General features: G+C 51.0%; 2 protein-coding genes across 2 annotated transcripts; both read left to right on the top strand.

Moving 5' to 3' along the window:
* The first annotated feature begins 306 nt into the window (after nt 1-306).
* Nucleotides 307-2,053, top strand: LOC118286318 (enhancer of rudimentary homolog). The gene is made up of 4 exons (XM_035610669.2): nt 307-439; nt 1,245-1,332; nt 1,446-1,566; nt 1,741-2,053. The coding sequence occupies exons 1-4, from the start codon at nt 317-319 to the stop codon at nt 1,841-1,843; spliced, it is 435 nt and encodes a 144-aa protein (XP_035466562.1). The 5' UTR covers nt 307-316; the 3' UTR covers nt 1,844-2,053.
* A 2,056-nt stretch (nt 2,054-4,109) lies between these two features.
* Nucleotides 4,110-15,029, top strand: si:ch211-168d23.3 (BRD4-interacting chromatin-remodeling complex-associated protein). The gene is made up of 14 exons (XM_035610630.2): nt 4,110-4,226; nt 5,344-5,542; nt 6,123-6,168; nt 6,298-6,340; nt 6,491-6,556; nt 6,771-8,309; nt 9,688-9,924; nt 10,010-10,640; nt 10,827-10,975; nt 11,522-11,583; nt 11,846-11,994; nt 12,432-12,526; nt 13,074-13,176; nt 14,186-15,029. Exons 3-14 carry the CDS (start codon nt 6,128-6,130, stop codon nt 14,920-14,922), a joined length of 3,852 nt encoding a protein of 1,283 aa, XP_035466523.1. The 5' UTR covers nt 4,110-4,226; nt 5,344-5,542; nt 6,123-6,127; the 3' UTR covers nt 14,923-15,029.

The raw sequence follows: 15,029 nt of genomic DNA, 5'->3' as shown, positions 1-15,029 counted from the left end.
CGTTATGGTGCATTATCGCCACCTTCTATGTTGGAGTGTGAGCCAGAGTTTTCTACCCAAATTTATTTTAACCAAAACTAAATAAAAATGAATAAATAGCCATTGAATGAATAAATAAATAAATAAATAAAATTATTTGCATAAGTCCTGTCTCCTTCAAATAATGAAACAGACTTTTTTATCCCAATAGAAACTTACAAACTTCTACAAACACATAACAATCATAAAGTATCGGAATAAGATTAGCGTTACGGTTTTAACCACCTCGTGAATTGCAATAACGGTGGTTTTCTCCCACTCTGCAGACGTTACTTGAATGCGGCAATCGACGGTGCGGTGTACTTCCGGTGGCAGAGGTCAAACCCCGCTGAGCGAGAAGGAGCGAGGATCCCGAGAAGAAAAACGACCGCAAGCGACTGAAAGAGCGACGATAAACATGGTTAGTGCGTCGCGACGGTGCCACGTTCGCGGAGCGGATGTGTCCGTGTGATTCGGTTCAGTCAAACTGACGCGTCGGCATGTTTTTAACCTCAGCTACAGCGAGATGTGCGGCGGAGACACAAGCTCCCTGTTAGCGTTAGCATGTAGCTGCTGGTGCTGGTGGGGGGTGGGGGGGGGGGGGGCCGTTTGGGACTGTGCGACCGAGTGAAGCTCGAGAGTTTCTGCTGATCAAAACACAACAAAAATACTTAAACACCCAAAACATTCCAGTACAAGTATATTCAAAACGTCATTTGAGCTGAAAGTGCTTGTGTTCACAGTGTCAGATGTAGCGCCCGACCGATATATCGGCCGATATTAGCCTTTCACGGACGTATCGGTCGATGTGTTCAGGGCCCGACCGATATATCGGTTTGCCGATAATTTCGGCCGATATTAGCCTTTCACGGACGTATCGGTCGATGTGTTCAGGGCCCGACTGATATATCGGCCCGGCTCTAATATGTGCATCTACGTTTACATTTGACATATAATAGATGTTTATTTCTTTTAAGTTAAAGTTCAATGTATTTGGTTGTATTTATCTGAGATGAAGATTCAGCTCAAGGGCTCAGGCGTCTGTCTCAGCTTTAAACGGAACATCACATTGTGATGATTGTTCACTAATGTCTGTGGAATCAACAAACTGTGAATATGTAAACTAGCATTTAGTACTTTTTACGTCATGTATGATTTTTTGGGGGGGTTAAATCAGGAATTGTGTTGAAATTGATAACTCAACCACATCTGTTCTGGCTCTCCAGTCCCACACCATCCTGCTGGTGCAGCCGACCAAGAGGCCCGAGGGGAGGACGTACGCCGACTACGAATCGGTCAACGAGTGTATGGAAGGTAAGTGACGACGACGATGATGATGATGATGATGATGATGTGCTGCTCTCCTGAAGGTCTGTTAGCGGGTTCTGACAGTGCGAGGCCTGATGTTCTCTTTGTCTCCTGCCCAGGTGTGTGCAAGATGTACGAGGAGCATCTGAAGAGGATGAACCCCAACAGTCCGTCCATCACGTACGACATCAGCCAGCTGTTTGACTTCATCGACGACCTGGCCGACCTCAGCTGTCTGGTGTAAGTTTGACGAGGACGCTTTTGTGTACAAAGAGGTCGTCGAGGCCAAACGTGTCTCGTTTGATTTTAGCGGTTCATGTTTTTTACGATGAGAATCCTCGTCTGTCTGTGCAGATCGGAGATTGACCATCAATAAAAGTGATGATCAAAAAGTTATGTATATTCTCTCCTCAGGTATCGTACCGACACACAGACGTACCAGCCGTACAACAAGGACTGGATCAAAGAGAAGATCTACGTGCTGCTTCGCCGTCAGGCCCAGCAGGCGGCGAAGTGACGCCTCTGAGGAGGTGAACAGATGAGGGGGAGGCGGCTGTGGTTGGGGGGGTCGATACTATGTTTACTATATGTAACTTGTTTTCAAAAAGTTTTACGTTGGTTTGAGAAGTTTTTATTCAAAGTTGATTGTTTTTTTTCTTCATGGAGAGGAGATGTGTTTTGTATCTTATAATGTTTGACTCATTAATAAAGATTTCCTTTTCAGTAAGTGTCGTCCTTTTGTTTTTCCTTATTTCATAATCATTTTATTTGCGCCATCCTTTTTCCCTTTTATTTTTTCATTCAGTTTTACCATCTTCCTCTAATCCTCCATTTTTCATTCTCATATTCCTCATTTCTCTATGTATTTCACGTTTTTCCTACTTTTTTTTTCTCCCATTTAATCCAGTTTTGTTTTTTAAACTGTACAAAACTGTTTCCAATTATTTTATTTTGCAGTATCACATGGTCATATCCCCCTTTTCACTCAATACAGTGACAAATTAGCATATTTAGATTATTTTGGTACATGGTGAAAATTATTACTTTATTTTTGTTCACATTTTTTTATTCCTTATTTTACCCCCCATTCCTACTAACACATTTTGGCACCATCTACAGAAATGTTTAACTTGATGAGTTTGTTTTGCAGTTGTGCACATGCATGGTAATATTCTGTAAATCATTAGATACTAGTTAATAAAACAATTTATATTGATTATATTTTTTAAATGTGGCGGGGGGATTTGAAATAATTTGAATTTAAAAATAGATGACTTCATGATGAGATGAAAAAAATGTTTCCAATGATTTGCTTTCAAACTTTTTTCTGTCTTTTGTGCCTTTTTCAGTTTTTTTAGAAAAGCCTGTAACTGATCACTAGAGAAGTACTGAGAACATATCAGAAATTCCACACTTTTCCCCCCACACTTTTTGACACGTCTCAAATGAGCACGTCTCGAAATATTGATTTTTACATTAAAATGGATATTCGCTTTGATGACAAAATGAAAATCAATAACAGACACGTGTAAACTGGGATGAATGAGCTCCAGTCGACGCGTCTGCCGCCCTGACGACGGAGCTCCTCCTGCGGCCGCAAACTCTCCTCTGGATCCTCGCCGCCTCCTCTCAGTTGTAACCCAGTTCTCTTTTTTTTTTTCTCTTCCTCCACCTTTTGTGTTGTGATCGTTCCTCGCAGTCTGTCAGTTTCTCACCCACCACCCCGGTACCCCCCTTCACCCCCCTCTTCCCCCCTCCCTCCCTTGCACCCCTCCCCTCCTCCTCCTCCTCCAGCCCACCCTACCCCATCCACCAGCCCTCCTCCTCCTCCGCCTCCTCCTCCCCTCCTCCAGCCCACCCTACCCTCCTCCTCCTCCTCCTCCAGCCCACCCTACCCCATCCACCAGCCCTCCTCCTCCTCCTCCCCTCCTCCTCCTCCTCGAGCCCACCCTACCCTCCTCCTCCTCCACCAGCCCTCCTCCTCCCCTCCTCCTCCTCCTCCAGCCCTCATCCTCCCCTCCTCCTCCTCCTCCCCTCCGCCTCCCCTCCTCCTCCTCCAGCCCTCATCCTCCCCTCCTCCTCCTCCTCCCCTCCGCCTCCCCTCCTCCTCCTCCCCTCCGCCTCCCCTCCTCCTCCTCCAGCCAACCCTACCCTCCTCCTCCTCCAGCCCACCCTACCCCATCCACCAGCCCACCCTACCCTCCTCCTCCCCTCCTCCTCCACCAGCCCACCCTACCCTCCTCCTCCCCTCCGCCTCCCCTCCTCCTCCTCCAGCCCACCCTCCCCTCCTCCTCCTCCTCCTCCCCTCCGCCTCCCCTCCTCCTCCTCCAGGCCACCCTACCCTCCTCCTCTTCCTCCAGCCCACCCTAACCTCCTCCTCCCCTCCGCCTCCCCTCCTCCTCCTCCAGCCCACCCTACCCCATCCACCAGCCCACCCTCCCCTCCTCCTCCTCCACCAGCCCTCCGCCTCCCCTCCTCCTCCTCCAGGCCACCCTACCCTCCTCCTCCTCCTCCAGCCCACCCTACCCTCCTCCTCCCCTCTGCCTCCCCTCCTCCTCCTCCAGCCCACCCTCCCCTCCTCCTCCTCCTCCTCCCCTCCGCCTCCCCTCCTCCTCCTCCTCCTCCCCTCCGCCTCCCCTCCTCCTCCTCCAGCCCACCCTCCCCTCCTCCCTCCCCTCCTCCTCCTCCTCCAGCCCACCCTACCCTCCTCCTCCCCTCCGCCTCCCCTCCTCCTCCTCCAGCCCACCCTACCCCATCCACCAGCCCACCCTACCCTCCTCCTCCTCCTCCACCAGCCCTCCTCCACCCCCCTCTCCTCCTCTTAGCATCTGAAAAGACCACTGAGTGAGAATCGATGGCGCAGAGGCCCGCTTGACAGGACAATAAACCACAAAGAAGGGGTGAGTTTTTTTTTCTTCTCTTCCTCCTCCTCCTCTTTGGTTTTGTTCTTTCTTCTTCTTTCTTCCTCCTCCTGAATTGCGGAATGATACTCTGGCGGGGATGTCTGAGGAGAATCGCTCGGGGGTCTGGCTGCGTGCGTGCAACTGATATTTCTCACACACACACACACACACACACACACACACACATCTTTTGTTACCGCGATATGATTTACAGGAGTCGTCATCAGCCGCCGTGGTCCCACTCGGGGAAATGATAACAATAATTATTATTATTTATATGAAAGAGAATAAAAAAGGGGGAAGAAGAAAAGGGGAAGAAAACACCAGCAAGGTTTTTTCTACAACCGGCGGCTCCGCATCCCGCATCCTTTTTTTGGGGGGGGGGGGGGGGGGGGGGGGGGGCATTCATTTCACATGAACACACATTCACCTTACGTAACCCACAAACGCATCACCGGACCCCGGTGGCTGCCGTGGCCGCGGGATGTCGCCCCGCGCCGCCGCCGCAGACTCGGATGAGGAGTCGCTCGTTCATTGGTGCGATGCGGAACCTTGAGGCTGTTGATGCGGAGGACGCGTGGTAAACAACCGACATGTCAGCGGCTCCATCAGCATCAGCATCAGCGTCAGCATCGCGCCGGGGACCATCCTCTCTCCTCGTGTCCTCGTGTCCTCGTGGACATCGAGGCTTGTGTGAGGGATGTGGTGACCTGGCTGCTGCTGATGATGATGCTGATGATGATGATGATGAGCCCGAGCGGTTACACATTGTGTGTGTGTGTGTGTGTGTTTCTCAATTCAGCCATGAGTCCCATCCACAGCTGAGGTGTTCAGATGTGCCCCCCCCCCCTCTGTGATAATTGCCACAACCATAGGCTTCCATTTCCCCCTCATCAGCATCAGGCACAATCAATACGGTCCGAAAAAATAAGTATATGATGATGCTGTTATCGGTCCAGACTTGGTCCTGATGTCTGATGTCTGCAACCTCAAAAGCTGATCAATCACATATTGATCTTGTGTCTCAACTGGTGAGATGTGAGTGTGTGGTTTTTTTGGCCTCTGGTAACCTCAAGTGACCTCATAACGTGTGTGTGTGTGTGTCCACGTCCAGCCTCTCCACCGTGACGACGCAGCGATGCCCCATCATCACAGGGAGTTGGACCCCTCTCCGTCTCCGTCTCCGTCTCCGTCCCGCCGCCTGGGCCCGGCCTCCCTCCGCCCGCAGACACCGACGCCCGGCCACGACTTCCCATGAGGCCACCACCAGAACTCAGCTCGACCCGCTCTGTATGGGGCCTCTCACATATGAAGTAGGTTCCTGTATCCTGGTCCGCTCTCTCTCTCTCTCTCTCTCTCTCTCTGCGCCAGGACACACCGGCTCAAAATCGACGTCCACTCTGAGGCCATGACCTTTATTTCAGAAAATGTTGGTCATTTGACTGCCAGGAGTGAATCAATACAAATGAATCGTCCAAATCTTTTGATCGACCAAAAATGATTGCAGCAAATTCCTTAAAATGAGAAAATGATGACACAAAAATCAGTTCAAGTTACATATACAATATATCCACATTTTCATAGGCTATGAGAGAACAGTGATAACGCTTTAGGAGGATGCCAATCAAAAAATAAAGGTGCATAAACTGAGCATGTCTGACGTGTAGCTGGTGTTTGACCGAGAGGAGGATCTTAAATTCAGATAGCAACCAGTTGTCAGAACTTTTATTTTTGAGATCTTATTTCTCAGAGGGTGAGAAAAGAACGTCAGTGATGCCGTAAACTGTCGCAACATTCGAAAATATGTGAAATGAGTCACCTTTCACTCGCTGATTCATCCTCCTCATGTAAATTTCATTCACGTGATCACATCTGTCCTCCTCTTCCCCTCAGTTGACATGGAGGATGAAGATGGGACTTGTCTACTTGATGTTTTGTGGTGAGTTCGGACGCAGCGGGATTTAACCAACACAGCCTATGATACAATAATAAAATACATTGAAGGGGAAGGGGTTCAACCGATTCCGATTGCGATTGTAACCTCCTCCCTCTCTCTTCATCTTCGCAGTGACCCCCAAGCCCTGAACGACTTCCTTCATGGGACCAATGAGGTAACAGAGGTGCTCTAGAGACAGAGTCAGATTTTTGTTTTTAAAAGATCAATAGTTCAAGTGATGCTTTTAAGTTAGAAATATTTCTTGGCACATACTGAATGCACGTGGCGGGCCCAACCCCAAAATCGTGTGATTCTGTCCCACCAGCTGCAGACTGAAGACCTGCTCATTAGCTCCTCCTCTGGGGAGCCCTCCCTCTTCACAGATGCCCCGGTGAGTGTCTGGATCCACAACCAGCAGCGTCACAACAACCAACACTCCCGCCCCCGGCGGGAATTCGTTTTCTCTCCTTCTGTGCCCGAAACTGCTTCCTGTTAACTCCTGCTAATAACACAAGTCTCCCCTCCTTTTCTCTCTGCTTCTTCTCTGCTGGCGTCCGCACCGCTCTCTCTCTCCATCTTCCATCTCCCACTGTTGCCCCCCTCAGAGCCCCGTCTCTCTGCTGGGAGATGGCGTGGATTCCCCGGACACGCCTCAAGCCGGGTGTGTGGATCTATCCTTCCTGGAGGAGGCTCTCCTGTCATCGCCGGAGGGTGGAGAAGACCCACAGGGGGTGCAGGGTGGGCAACCCGCGGAGGGCGGATGCGAGGCGAAGAAGGGAGACGTGCCGGAGGCGGAGGAGGCGGAGGTGGCGTGTGACATCCTCCAGCAGAGCCTGCAGGAGGCGGAGATCACGGAGCAGACCATGGCTCTGGAGGCGGGTCTGTCCCAAACCGGGGACAGCCTGTCCCTGTACTCGCCGGCTCCTCTCCTCTCTCCTCCCATCGTACCATTCGTGCACAAGTCTGTGACCTTGCCCGTCACCGCGGCGTTGCCCAGAGACACCCAGGCGGCGGTGGAGCCTCCCCAGCCCTCGCTCCTGGCTGTCGGGCCTGGCTGCCCATCTCTAAAACCCGCCGCCCCACCTCAGCTGATGGGGCTCCTGCCTGGAAATGTGTTCCCTGCTCCCTCTCCGGAGACCTCCTTCTCTCTGAGTCCTGCCCAGGGCTCCAGTATGATCATCCACAATGCTGTTCCCAGTGTGACCGGCCATTCTCTCATCAGCCCGACCCTGAGAGCAACAGCGGCCGCGCAAGGAATCGTGCTGCAGAGGGCCCCCCTGCACATCCAACCCAAGCTCCCCATCAGCATTCAGCCCAGGCTGGTTCAAATTAGCCCCAAGCCTTCTGGGCAGAAGCCCACTCCAGCTCTTACCTTCGTCCCTGGGACCGCCTCACCGAATATTTTACTGTCCCAACCACCAGGCCAAAAGCCTACAGCTCCACCGCCGCAGCCCAACCAGCAGCTCCACAAGTCAGTCAGCCTGCAGTTAGTCAACCAGGGCGGCTCCTTTGTGCTCCAGCCTCAGGGACTCTTCCACGGCCAAAACCAGTTCCTTCTTCCAGGCCAGTCCCCGGTCACAATCTCCCAGTCTGCCAGCGCAGCCCGATCGCTGCTGACTCCCACTCACCAAGGCCCATCGGTCCACGGCATGACGCAGTCCGCCGGGCAGCTCGTAGACGGCTCTCAGATCCTAACGGTGCCCCAAAGACAGCTGAACTTCAGCCCCGTCTTCACCACCCCCACAGGGCAGCTAGCGCTCCGCCAGGCCACCGTGCTTTCAGGACCCTTGCATCTACAGTCAGCGCCCCCTACTGTCTTCCAGATGCAAGCACAGCTGGCGGGAACCTACACCCCAGGACGACAGGGGCAGCGCGCCACCCTGGTCCACAGTCCCGCTCTCAGAAACCACATCACCCTGATCAACAGTTCAGGGGTGCTTCCCTCGGATCTCACTTCCATCTCAATCGTCAACGGCCCCTCGGTGGTTCAGGGGCTCCCCTTTGCCGCCCAGGCCCCGGCTCCCGCGGTCGGAGTGACGGAGGGTCAGCTGAGCCTCCAGCAGGCGTCTGTGGTGCTGCTGCCGGAGAGAGCTGTTCAAGAGGAGAGGAGCAGTTCCGAAGAAGCGTTCCACCAAATACCGCAGGTAAGGTATACCACTACCTCCGCAGTGTCAGGATGTTAAGAGAAAATCTTCTATGCCGGCGAATGCGAAATTGTGTATAGAAGATTTCCTTGAAATCAAACGGTGTAACGGTTAAAATATTAGAGGTATCATCAGCCTGAAGGCACCATGTTGTTTTTGGAGTTGAAAGCAGATTTTACACCAGGATATGTTGAATGATGATGAGTGTGGCGCAACAGGGTAGGCAAATCAAACAATTGCTCGGAGCTCTGAACTGAAAGGATTGGCTGATTAAGTTAGTACATGGCAACAACCATTTTGTGTGAACCCCCTTAAACTCTATGATAGGCCATGTACAAAGACACCAACAAGGCCCCCGGTTCGTTGTTGGGCCCACTAGGTCCCTTTTGCCCGGGGGCCCAGAAAGTCCCTCGAAACGCCCCTGGTGTAGGGTGAAAGTATGAACATTGATTTGAAGGACTGTACGTGTTTAGGTTTTCTTCTGTTTATTAAATCAGCAACTTTCAATATAGCCATTTGCCGAGCATGCTGCTGCGATGTATTCCGGGTGTTCACCAGTTTCTGTTTATTTTCATGTTTTGTACAAATCTATACGCAGGGGCTTAAAACTTGTCAGGGTTGTGTTATCAAAATTACTACTACAAAATGATAATGGACTCTTGAGGATCAACGTTACGGATTGGTTTTTCTTCCTGTGTCTAAATGAATGGAGAGCAGTCGATTTGCCAGGAAAAGGTCCCTCCAAAAATGTATTTGATTTTTTAAATCTGCGTTGTTCTTCTGAGGTTTAAAAAGAAGCATTGCTGTACTTCTTGGTCACACACACACATTCTGATATGCCACAACATGTATTCTGATGAAGACAATTGATTGCAACACACTGGGCTGTTTCAACATGTAAAAAATCAGTGCAGAGCCAGATCTCTGCTGGTTACACAACATCTTCAAAAAATATGAAATTAAGTAGTAGTTTTTATCATCGAATCAAATTCTCGTATAGCTGCGTTTTGAAAAATAATAGTAGTAGTAAGTGACAAACTCAATTTTACACTTGATGAGAAATAAAAACACCCGTACTCATTTTTATGTCACTCTAGCTGTTTTCAGACATGAACTCCGGAAAATGTTCGGTTAATTGGGTCCGGAGTATTTTTTCCGGAGTTGGCCTTTCGAGTTTGATCGAGTCACATGCGTTCCCACCAGCAGGGAAACTTTCTGGAACATTCTATGTGTTGAGCATGCAGGAGGGCAGGACATGACAGGGAAAGTTCTGGAAAATGTCCGGAGCAACATTTGCGGACCTCTGTGTTGTCACATACAACGTCTGGACTTCAGTGCATGTCTGAGAGCAGCTTCTGTCTGGTTCCTCCCTCTATAGTCCTACGGTCACGTTCTCCAGCACGTCTCGGTGCAGCCCGCCCCCGCGGGGCTGCAGGCCCCCTCTCCCCCTGTGGTCACACTCCTGCAGCCTCCTCCTGAGCAGCCGCCTCCGGCCCCGCCTCCAGCCGCAGAGATGCCCAAACTTCTGATGCCCCCAGCCGACATGACCCAGGTGGTGGAAGAGGTGGCCCGCTCCATGGGTCAGAACCAGGCCTTTATGCAACGTCTGCAACAGGTCAGTGATTGGTCGACTATCAGCTGCTTCCTAAAGGCTCTCTGAGCTCTTATCTGACCACACTTTCTCTTCATGTCTGCCACAGCAAGCACTTAGCTCTCCCATCGCATCCGACTTGCTGGCTGGAGCGCTGCCGGTGGTGCCGATGGAGTCGCTCGCCTCACCCGAGGCCGACGAGAGAGAGACCCAACGCCAGACCCACGCAGACCCCGGTCAGGACGCCCACACGGCGACGTCTGACCAGTGTGTCGAGGCTTCTCCGCTTCACTCGGACCCCGAGGACACGCCGCTGCCCTGCTCCTCCCCTCCGGTCCAGGACACGGAGAGAACAGCTCCGGCAGCCTTCTCCCCACCGGCTGGACCTCATGAGATTACTCTGCCTGGACCCGAGAGTTCAGTCCCCCAGACCGCAGCTCCGAAGCTCCTCGTCGAGCCCCCAGCCCAGTACCAGGTCCCTCCTCAGCTCCAGGTCTCACAGGCCTTATTTGGCCAGATCCAGTCGTCTGCTTCCCAGCCTCTGCCCCAGGTCCAGGTCCAGGTCAAGGTCCAGGTCCAGGTCCAGGTCCAGCCGTCCGTTTCCCAGCCTCAGTCCTCGACCCGTCAGTCCTCCCCTGCGCTCGTCAGCGTCTCGGTGCCTCAGCAGCAGCCTGGTCCCACGGCTGCTGGTCTCTCCCAAGGAGGAGACAAGTCCGCTGTCCAACAGCACACACAAAACAGTACGTCTCATCTGCAGCTTCAGGAATCTAACTATCACTGAATGAGGACATTTTCTGTTTGATTCTAACTTTTTTTCCCGCCCTCATCATTGCTGTTATCGTTATCATGATCTTCAATCCAAACGCCATCCTCATCCTCATCATCCTCATCCTCATCCTCATATCCGTCACTTTGTCCTTCATCAGAGCCAACAGCTGCCTTGGCCGTGGAGAGTAAAGCGCTTACTCCCGACGTCCATCCACGCTCTCCTGCAGCCCCGGGAGTCCAGGTCCACGGGCCCCCGCCTCCCAGGGAATGTGCCCCCGTCCAGACGACCCAGCTGACCGGCACCAAGGTAGAAAAATCAACAACACAGTGATTTTTTTTCCCCCCCAGAGCATCATTTTTGTGTTTCAAATTTGCATCATAAATCAACAAAATCACGTTTCATTATGTCATATTTATAGTGCTGCAACCCCAGATGATTCTCATTATCAATTAATCTGTCAGTTAATTTTTTTCAAACAACTGATAAATAGTGCGATCAGTAAAATATATTGACGTCTTGTTTTGTTCGACCAGCAGTTCAAAACGCAAAAATATAACATTTACAATCATAGACAACTCAGAAAAAGAACAGCAAATATTCCCATTTTAGAATTTTATTCAACAAAATGTGACAACAATTAGAAGACGTTGTGATGAATTCATTGGCCCAATCCCGGACTAATTGACTCATCCTTTCAGCTCTAATTACATCACATTGCCTGTTTTTCCACCACAACAAATCATTTCTACCCTGGGTTCAGCCTTGAATTGGCTCCAGTCTCATTGGTTAAATGAAGTACATTTATTATTAATGACTTGAAAATGCGACCTCAAAATGTGATGTGTCCGCCAGCTGGCAGGTTCCCCGGAGCAGCAGACGGACGAGCGGCTCACACCAGCAATGCGAAGGCACAGGTACAGTAAGAGACGACTCTCATCCTGATCCGTCGCCACGGGAGACACGACCTTCAATCAGGAACCGTGATGTTCAAACGCACGTCGTGACCGTGGGACAATTGGAAATTGGCTGAAATGTCAAAACAGATAATGACGTTAAAGTGTCGTACTTGACTCGGGTGTTTCCCCTTTTCTATTACTTCTCAGTTAAAATAAATAAAATGGAAGGGAAAGGTTTTACTATTTGTCGTCCCCCCCCCCCCCAACCTGTGACCTCCAGGTTCCAGCAGCAGCTTTGTTCGGACCACGGAGCAGTCCAGCACCCGTTCACCGGCCCGGCCTTTTCCACGCTGACGGACGCCGTCCGGCACCTGCTGCCGTACCACACGTGCGCCGGTCCCCTGCCGACTCCGACCGACTTCAGCTTAGGTCGGTGAGCTGTGAGTTGTGGGCTGTGTGATGATGAGAATCAAAACCATCGGCTGTAGATATGAAAGCAAATGTGACCTGGGTTGATACATACAGACATCCGGTGCCAAAGTGTCCAGCTCTGATATATGACGGGGCCGTGAACGAGCCAGAATTCATATTTAGCTCGTGTGTGTTGGTACTTATTTATTCAGGCTGCAGATATTTTTTTCATAGGCTTCTAATGATAAAGTCCTGTAGACATGACGTCAGATTTAAAAGGTCAATACACATTTTTAAAAAAAAGCTTCCGAAACCTCCTCTTGGTGTAAGATGAACAAGGTTTCAGACGTGATGTCATGAGCTCTGTGATGTTTATCACGCCCACATTAGGGTTTTCATAATAATATTATGAATCTTTAGGCTTAATGGTTGGTGGTGTTTCTCTCGCTCCACAGTGGACCAGGAGTTTGACAGCGTGTCCGGTTTCCTGCTGAAACGCACCAAGGACATGGTGAACAAATACAGGCAGCTACTGGTCCGAGAAGCTCAGGTGAGACGAGTCCGTCACCTGCATTGGTAAAGTTCTGTGTCCGGAATCGAGCCCAGATTCAGAACAGAGTCTGCATATTAATTTACATTAATATGCAGACATTAATGAACTCTCAGTTTAGAGGAAGTTGGCTCTCTACATTTTCTCTGACAAAAAGCACCTGAAAGTAGAGATTTAAATGCAAATGTACAGTAAACAGGCAACATCCTTAGTGTCTTTTAAATCTCTTAAAACCCTTTTTACTCGCAGTCTTTATGAATTTCTGACATTACCATTGTGTGTGACTTCATTTTCGTCTCCTGTTTTATGACCCTTCTCTTGTTTTAATCGCTGCTCTTTTTGTTTTGTCCCCCTGTTAAACACTGCGACTTCTTGAATCGTCCGACCATCATTAATTGCCAGATAACTAAAGCCAACAACGCGCTGCCTGTGAGACAAGGCCGTGTTTCAACACAGTCGCCTGACTCGGCGGAGTCGTCTTTGCCGGAGCACAGTCGGGCCGAAGCCGTTGGTCTGATGGGATGTGAATCGTTTTGTTTCCCCACAGCAGGCGAGTCCGTCAGCGGAGATGGTGATGCTGGAGCGTCTCTTCCTCCAGGCCGAGCGATACGCTCTAGCGGAGGACAGGCGGCGAGCCCGCAGAGACCCAGGTCAGTGTCCCGGCAGGAGATGATGACAGCAGTCATCATCACCTACTTCATTACAGTGTCTGTGTCCGTGTGTGTGTGTGTGTGTGTGTGTGTGTGTGTGTGTGTGTGTGTGTGTTACTGAGAAAGGCGCCGTTTCAAATCCCACGACTGAGGCCGGGGAAGAATCTGGACAGTGAAAAGTGAATTAGTGACACTTTTCTCTTTTTTTCTCTCCTCGCAAAACTATAATTCAGCTGGAGCCTCGGAGCTCAACACTTCACCTCCACATTAAGCTCCAGAGCGGCTCCCGGGTGTGAACGTGTAATTGAGACGTGCAAATGTGGAGCGAGCTCGTGCCGAGAAAGACTCTGCGTGATGGCGGAAAAAAGACGTGAGAGGTTAAGAGCTAATTAAACCCGGGTCGTTCCGATAATTACAAGTTGGCGAACGGGGGAAGGAAGCTCTTGAAAAACTGATGAATGTCAGACTGTTGGACCCTGGGACCCATGAATGAAACAATAATGGAAGAGAGCAGATTCCCTCTTTATACCAATCTCACGTGATATTTGATGCCCTCCCAAGTAAAACTCAAAATGTATTCAGTATTTTTTATTAAAGTAAATTAAATTAAATAAATAAAAATCATGATTAAAGCAAATGAATGTGAAATAGGCACGATGTGAACGAACACAGGGCAAAAACAGAAACAGCACATGAGAATTTATAAAGCACAAATTACATCAACAAAAAGAGGCAAAACACTGGTTGAGAAAAGTAACAAGAGAACATATGATTTCATTTTGTACATTTCAGATGAATGTGATGAGCTCAAAGTTTATGAGCAATAACAGGAAGTGCTTGGGTCGAGCTCTGGGAATAAAGACGACCTTGTTAAAATATTTTATTTGTTAAATAATGAACTAAAAGGCTTGACAGTAGAAAAGTAGGAAATAAACCAGGACCAAGTACAGAGCCTTGAGGCACACCATAACTCCAAAACTCCCGTTACATCACTTTCTCTTTCTTCCAGAGTCGTTCATGATGGCCTTGACCACATCGGCGTCTTCCCCTCGTGAAGCCCACCCCTCTGGCCCCTCACGCCTCGACTCCTCCGGCAGCCCCTCCTCCTCCTCCTCTCCACCAGCTTGGTCCAGGGTGTCCGACCGGCCCCCGGGACTGAAGACGTACCGCTCCAGCTCCCGCGGCGCCCTCAGGCTCACCATCAAGCAGGAGTCCGGCTCCCGCAAGGTGGTCCACAACTCGGCCTGCGACCCCGGACTCAAGAGGGACCACACGGGGCAGCTGACCAACGGCGGCGGAGCCGCGGGCGAGCGCCACCCTCAGGCACCGAACGGAGCGACCCGGCGCCCTCAGCGTGATGAGGAAGCCTCCAACGGAGCTCCGCAGGGTGACGCCGCCGGCGAAGTCCCACAGACCACAGCACCCAGCGCCACAATAAAATCCCCAAGTCCTCTTTCTATGCCAGAGCCCCCGGCCGCTGCGTGCTTCGAGTTGCCTCCCAGAGATGTCAGTGCCCCAAAGCTGAAATGTTACCGGCCGGATGCGTCGCCCCGGCCGGAGCCGCGACCGAGTCCGCCGCCCGCGCCCCTCCAAGAGGACAACATGCTCAGCGAACATCTACAGAGTGCCATCGACAGCATCCTGGAGCTGCAGCGCCTGCAGGGCCCCTCGGCAGCCGCGACCAGGGCCACGTCAGGCCCGTCGCTGGAGCAGGCTGTCACCAGCATCCTGGAGGGACACCTGTGAGGTAACGTGCCCTGACAGACGTCTGAGGGGAGGTGCCCTCGACTTCCCGTCTGTGCCCGGAACTAAAAGAGAGTTTTTGTTCCTGGGTTTCAGATTTTAACTTTTAA

The sequence above is a fragment of the Scophthalmus maximus genome, chromosome 15 (assembly GCF_022379125.1).
Source record: "Scophthalmus maximus strain ysfricsl-2021 chromosome 15, ASM2237912v1, whole genome shotgun sequence".
NCBI classification, from domain to species: domain Eukaryota; kingdom Metazoa; phylum Chordata; class Actinopteri; order Pleuronectiformes; family Scophthalmidae; genus Scophthalmus; species Scophthalmus maximus.
Note: the sequence above shows the minus strand (reverse complement) of the source record. Positions and strands in the feature narration are given on the sequence as shown.

Bases quoted from the DNA above. Each gene is read 5' to 3' on its own strand.
- LOC118286318 (XM_035610669.2), top strand. From the start codon at position 317: ATGCGGCAATCGACGGTGCGGTGTACTTCCGGTGGCAGAGGTCAAACC. The intron at 440-1,244 runs GTTAGTGCGTCG...CTGGCTCTCCAG, and splicing joins AAAGAGCGACGATAAACATG to TCCCACACCATCCTGCTGGT. The intron at 1,333-1,445 runs GTAAGTGACGAC...TCTCCTGCCCAG, and splicing joins GGTCAACGAGTGTATGGAAG to GTGTGTGCAAGATGTACGAG.
- si:ch211-168d23.3 (XM_035610630.2), top strand. From the start codon at position 6,128: ATGGAGGATGAAGATGGGACTTGTCTACTTGATGTTTTGTG. The intron at 6,341-6,490 runs GTAACAGAGGTG...CTGTCCCACCAG, and splicing joins TCCTTCATGGGACCAATGAG to CTGCAGACTGAAGACCTGCT. The intron at 8,310-9,687 runs GTAAGGTATACC...CTCCCTCTATAG, and splicing joins CGTTCCACCAAATACCGCAG to TCCTACGGTCACGTTCTCCA.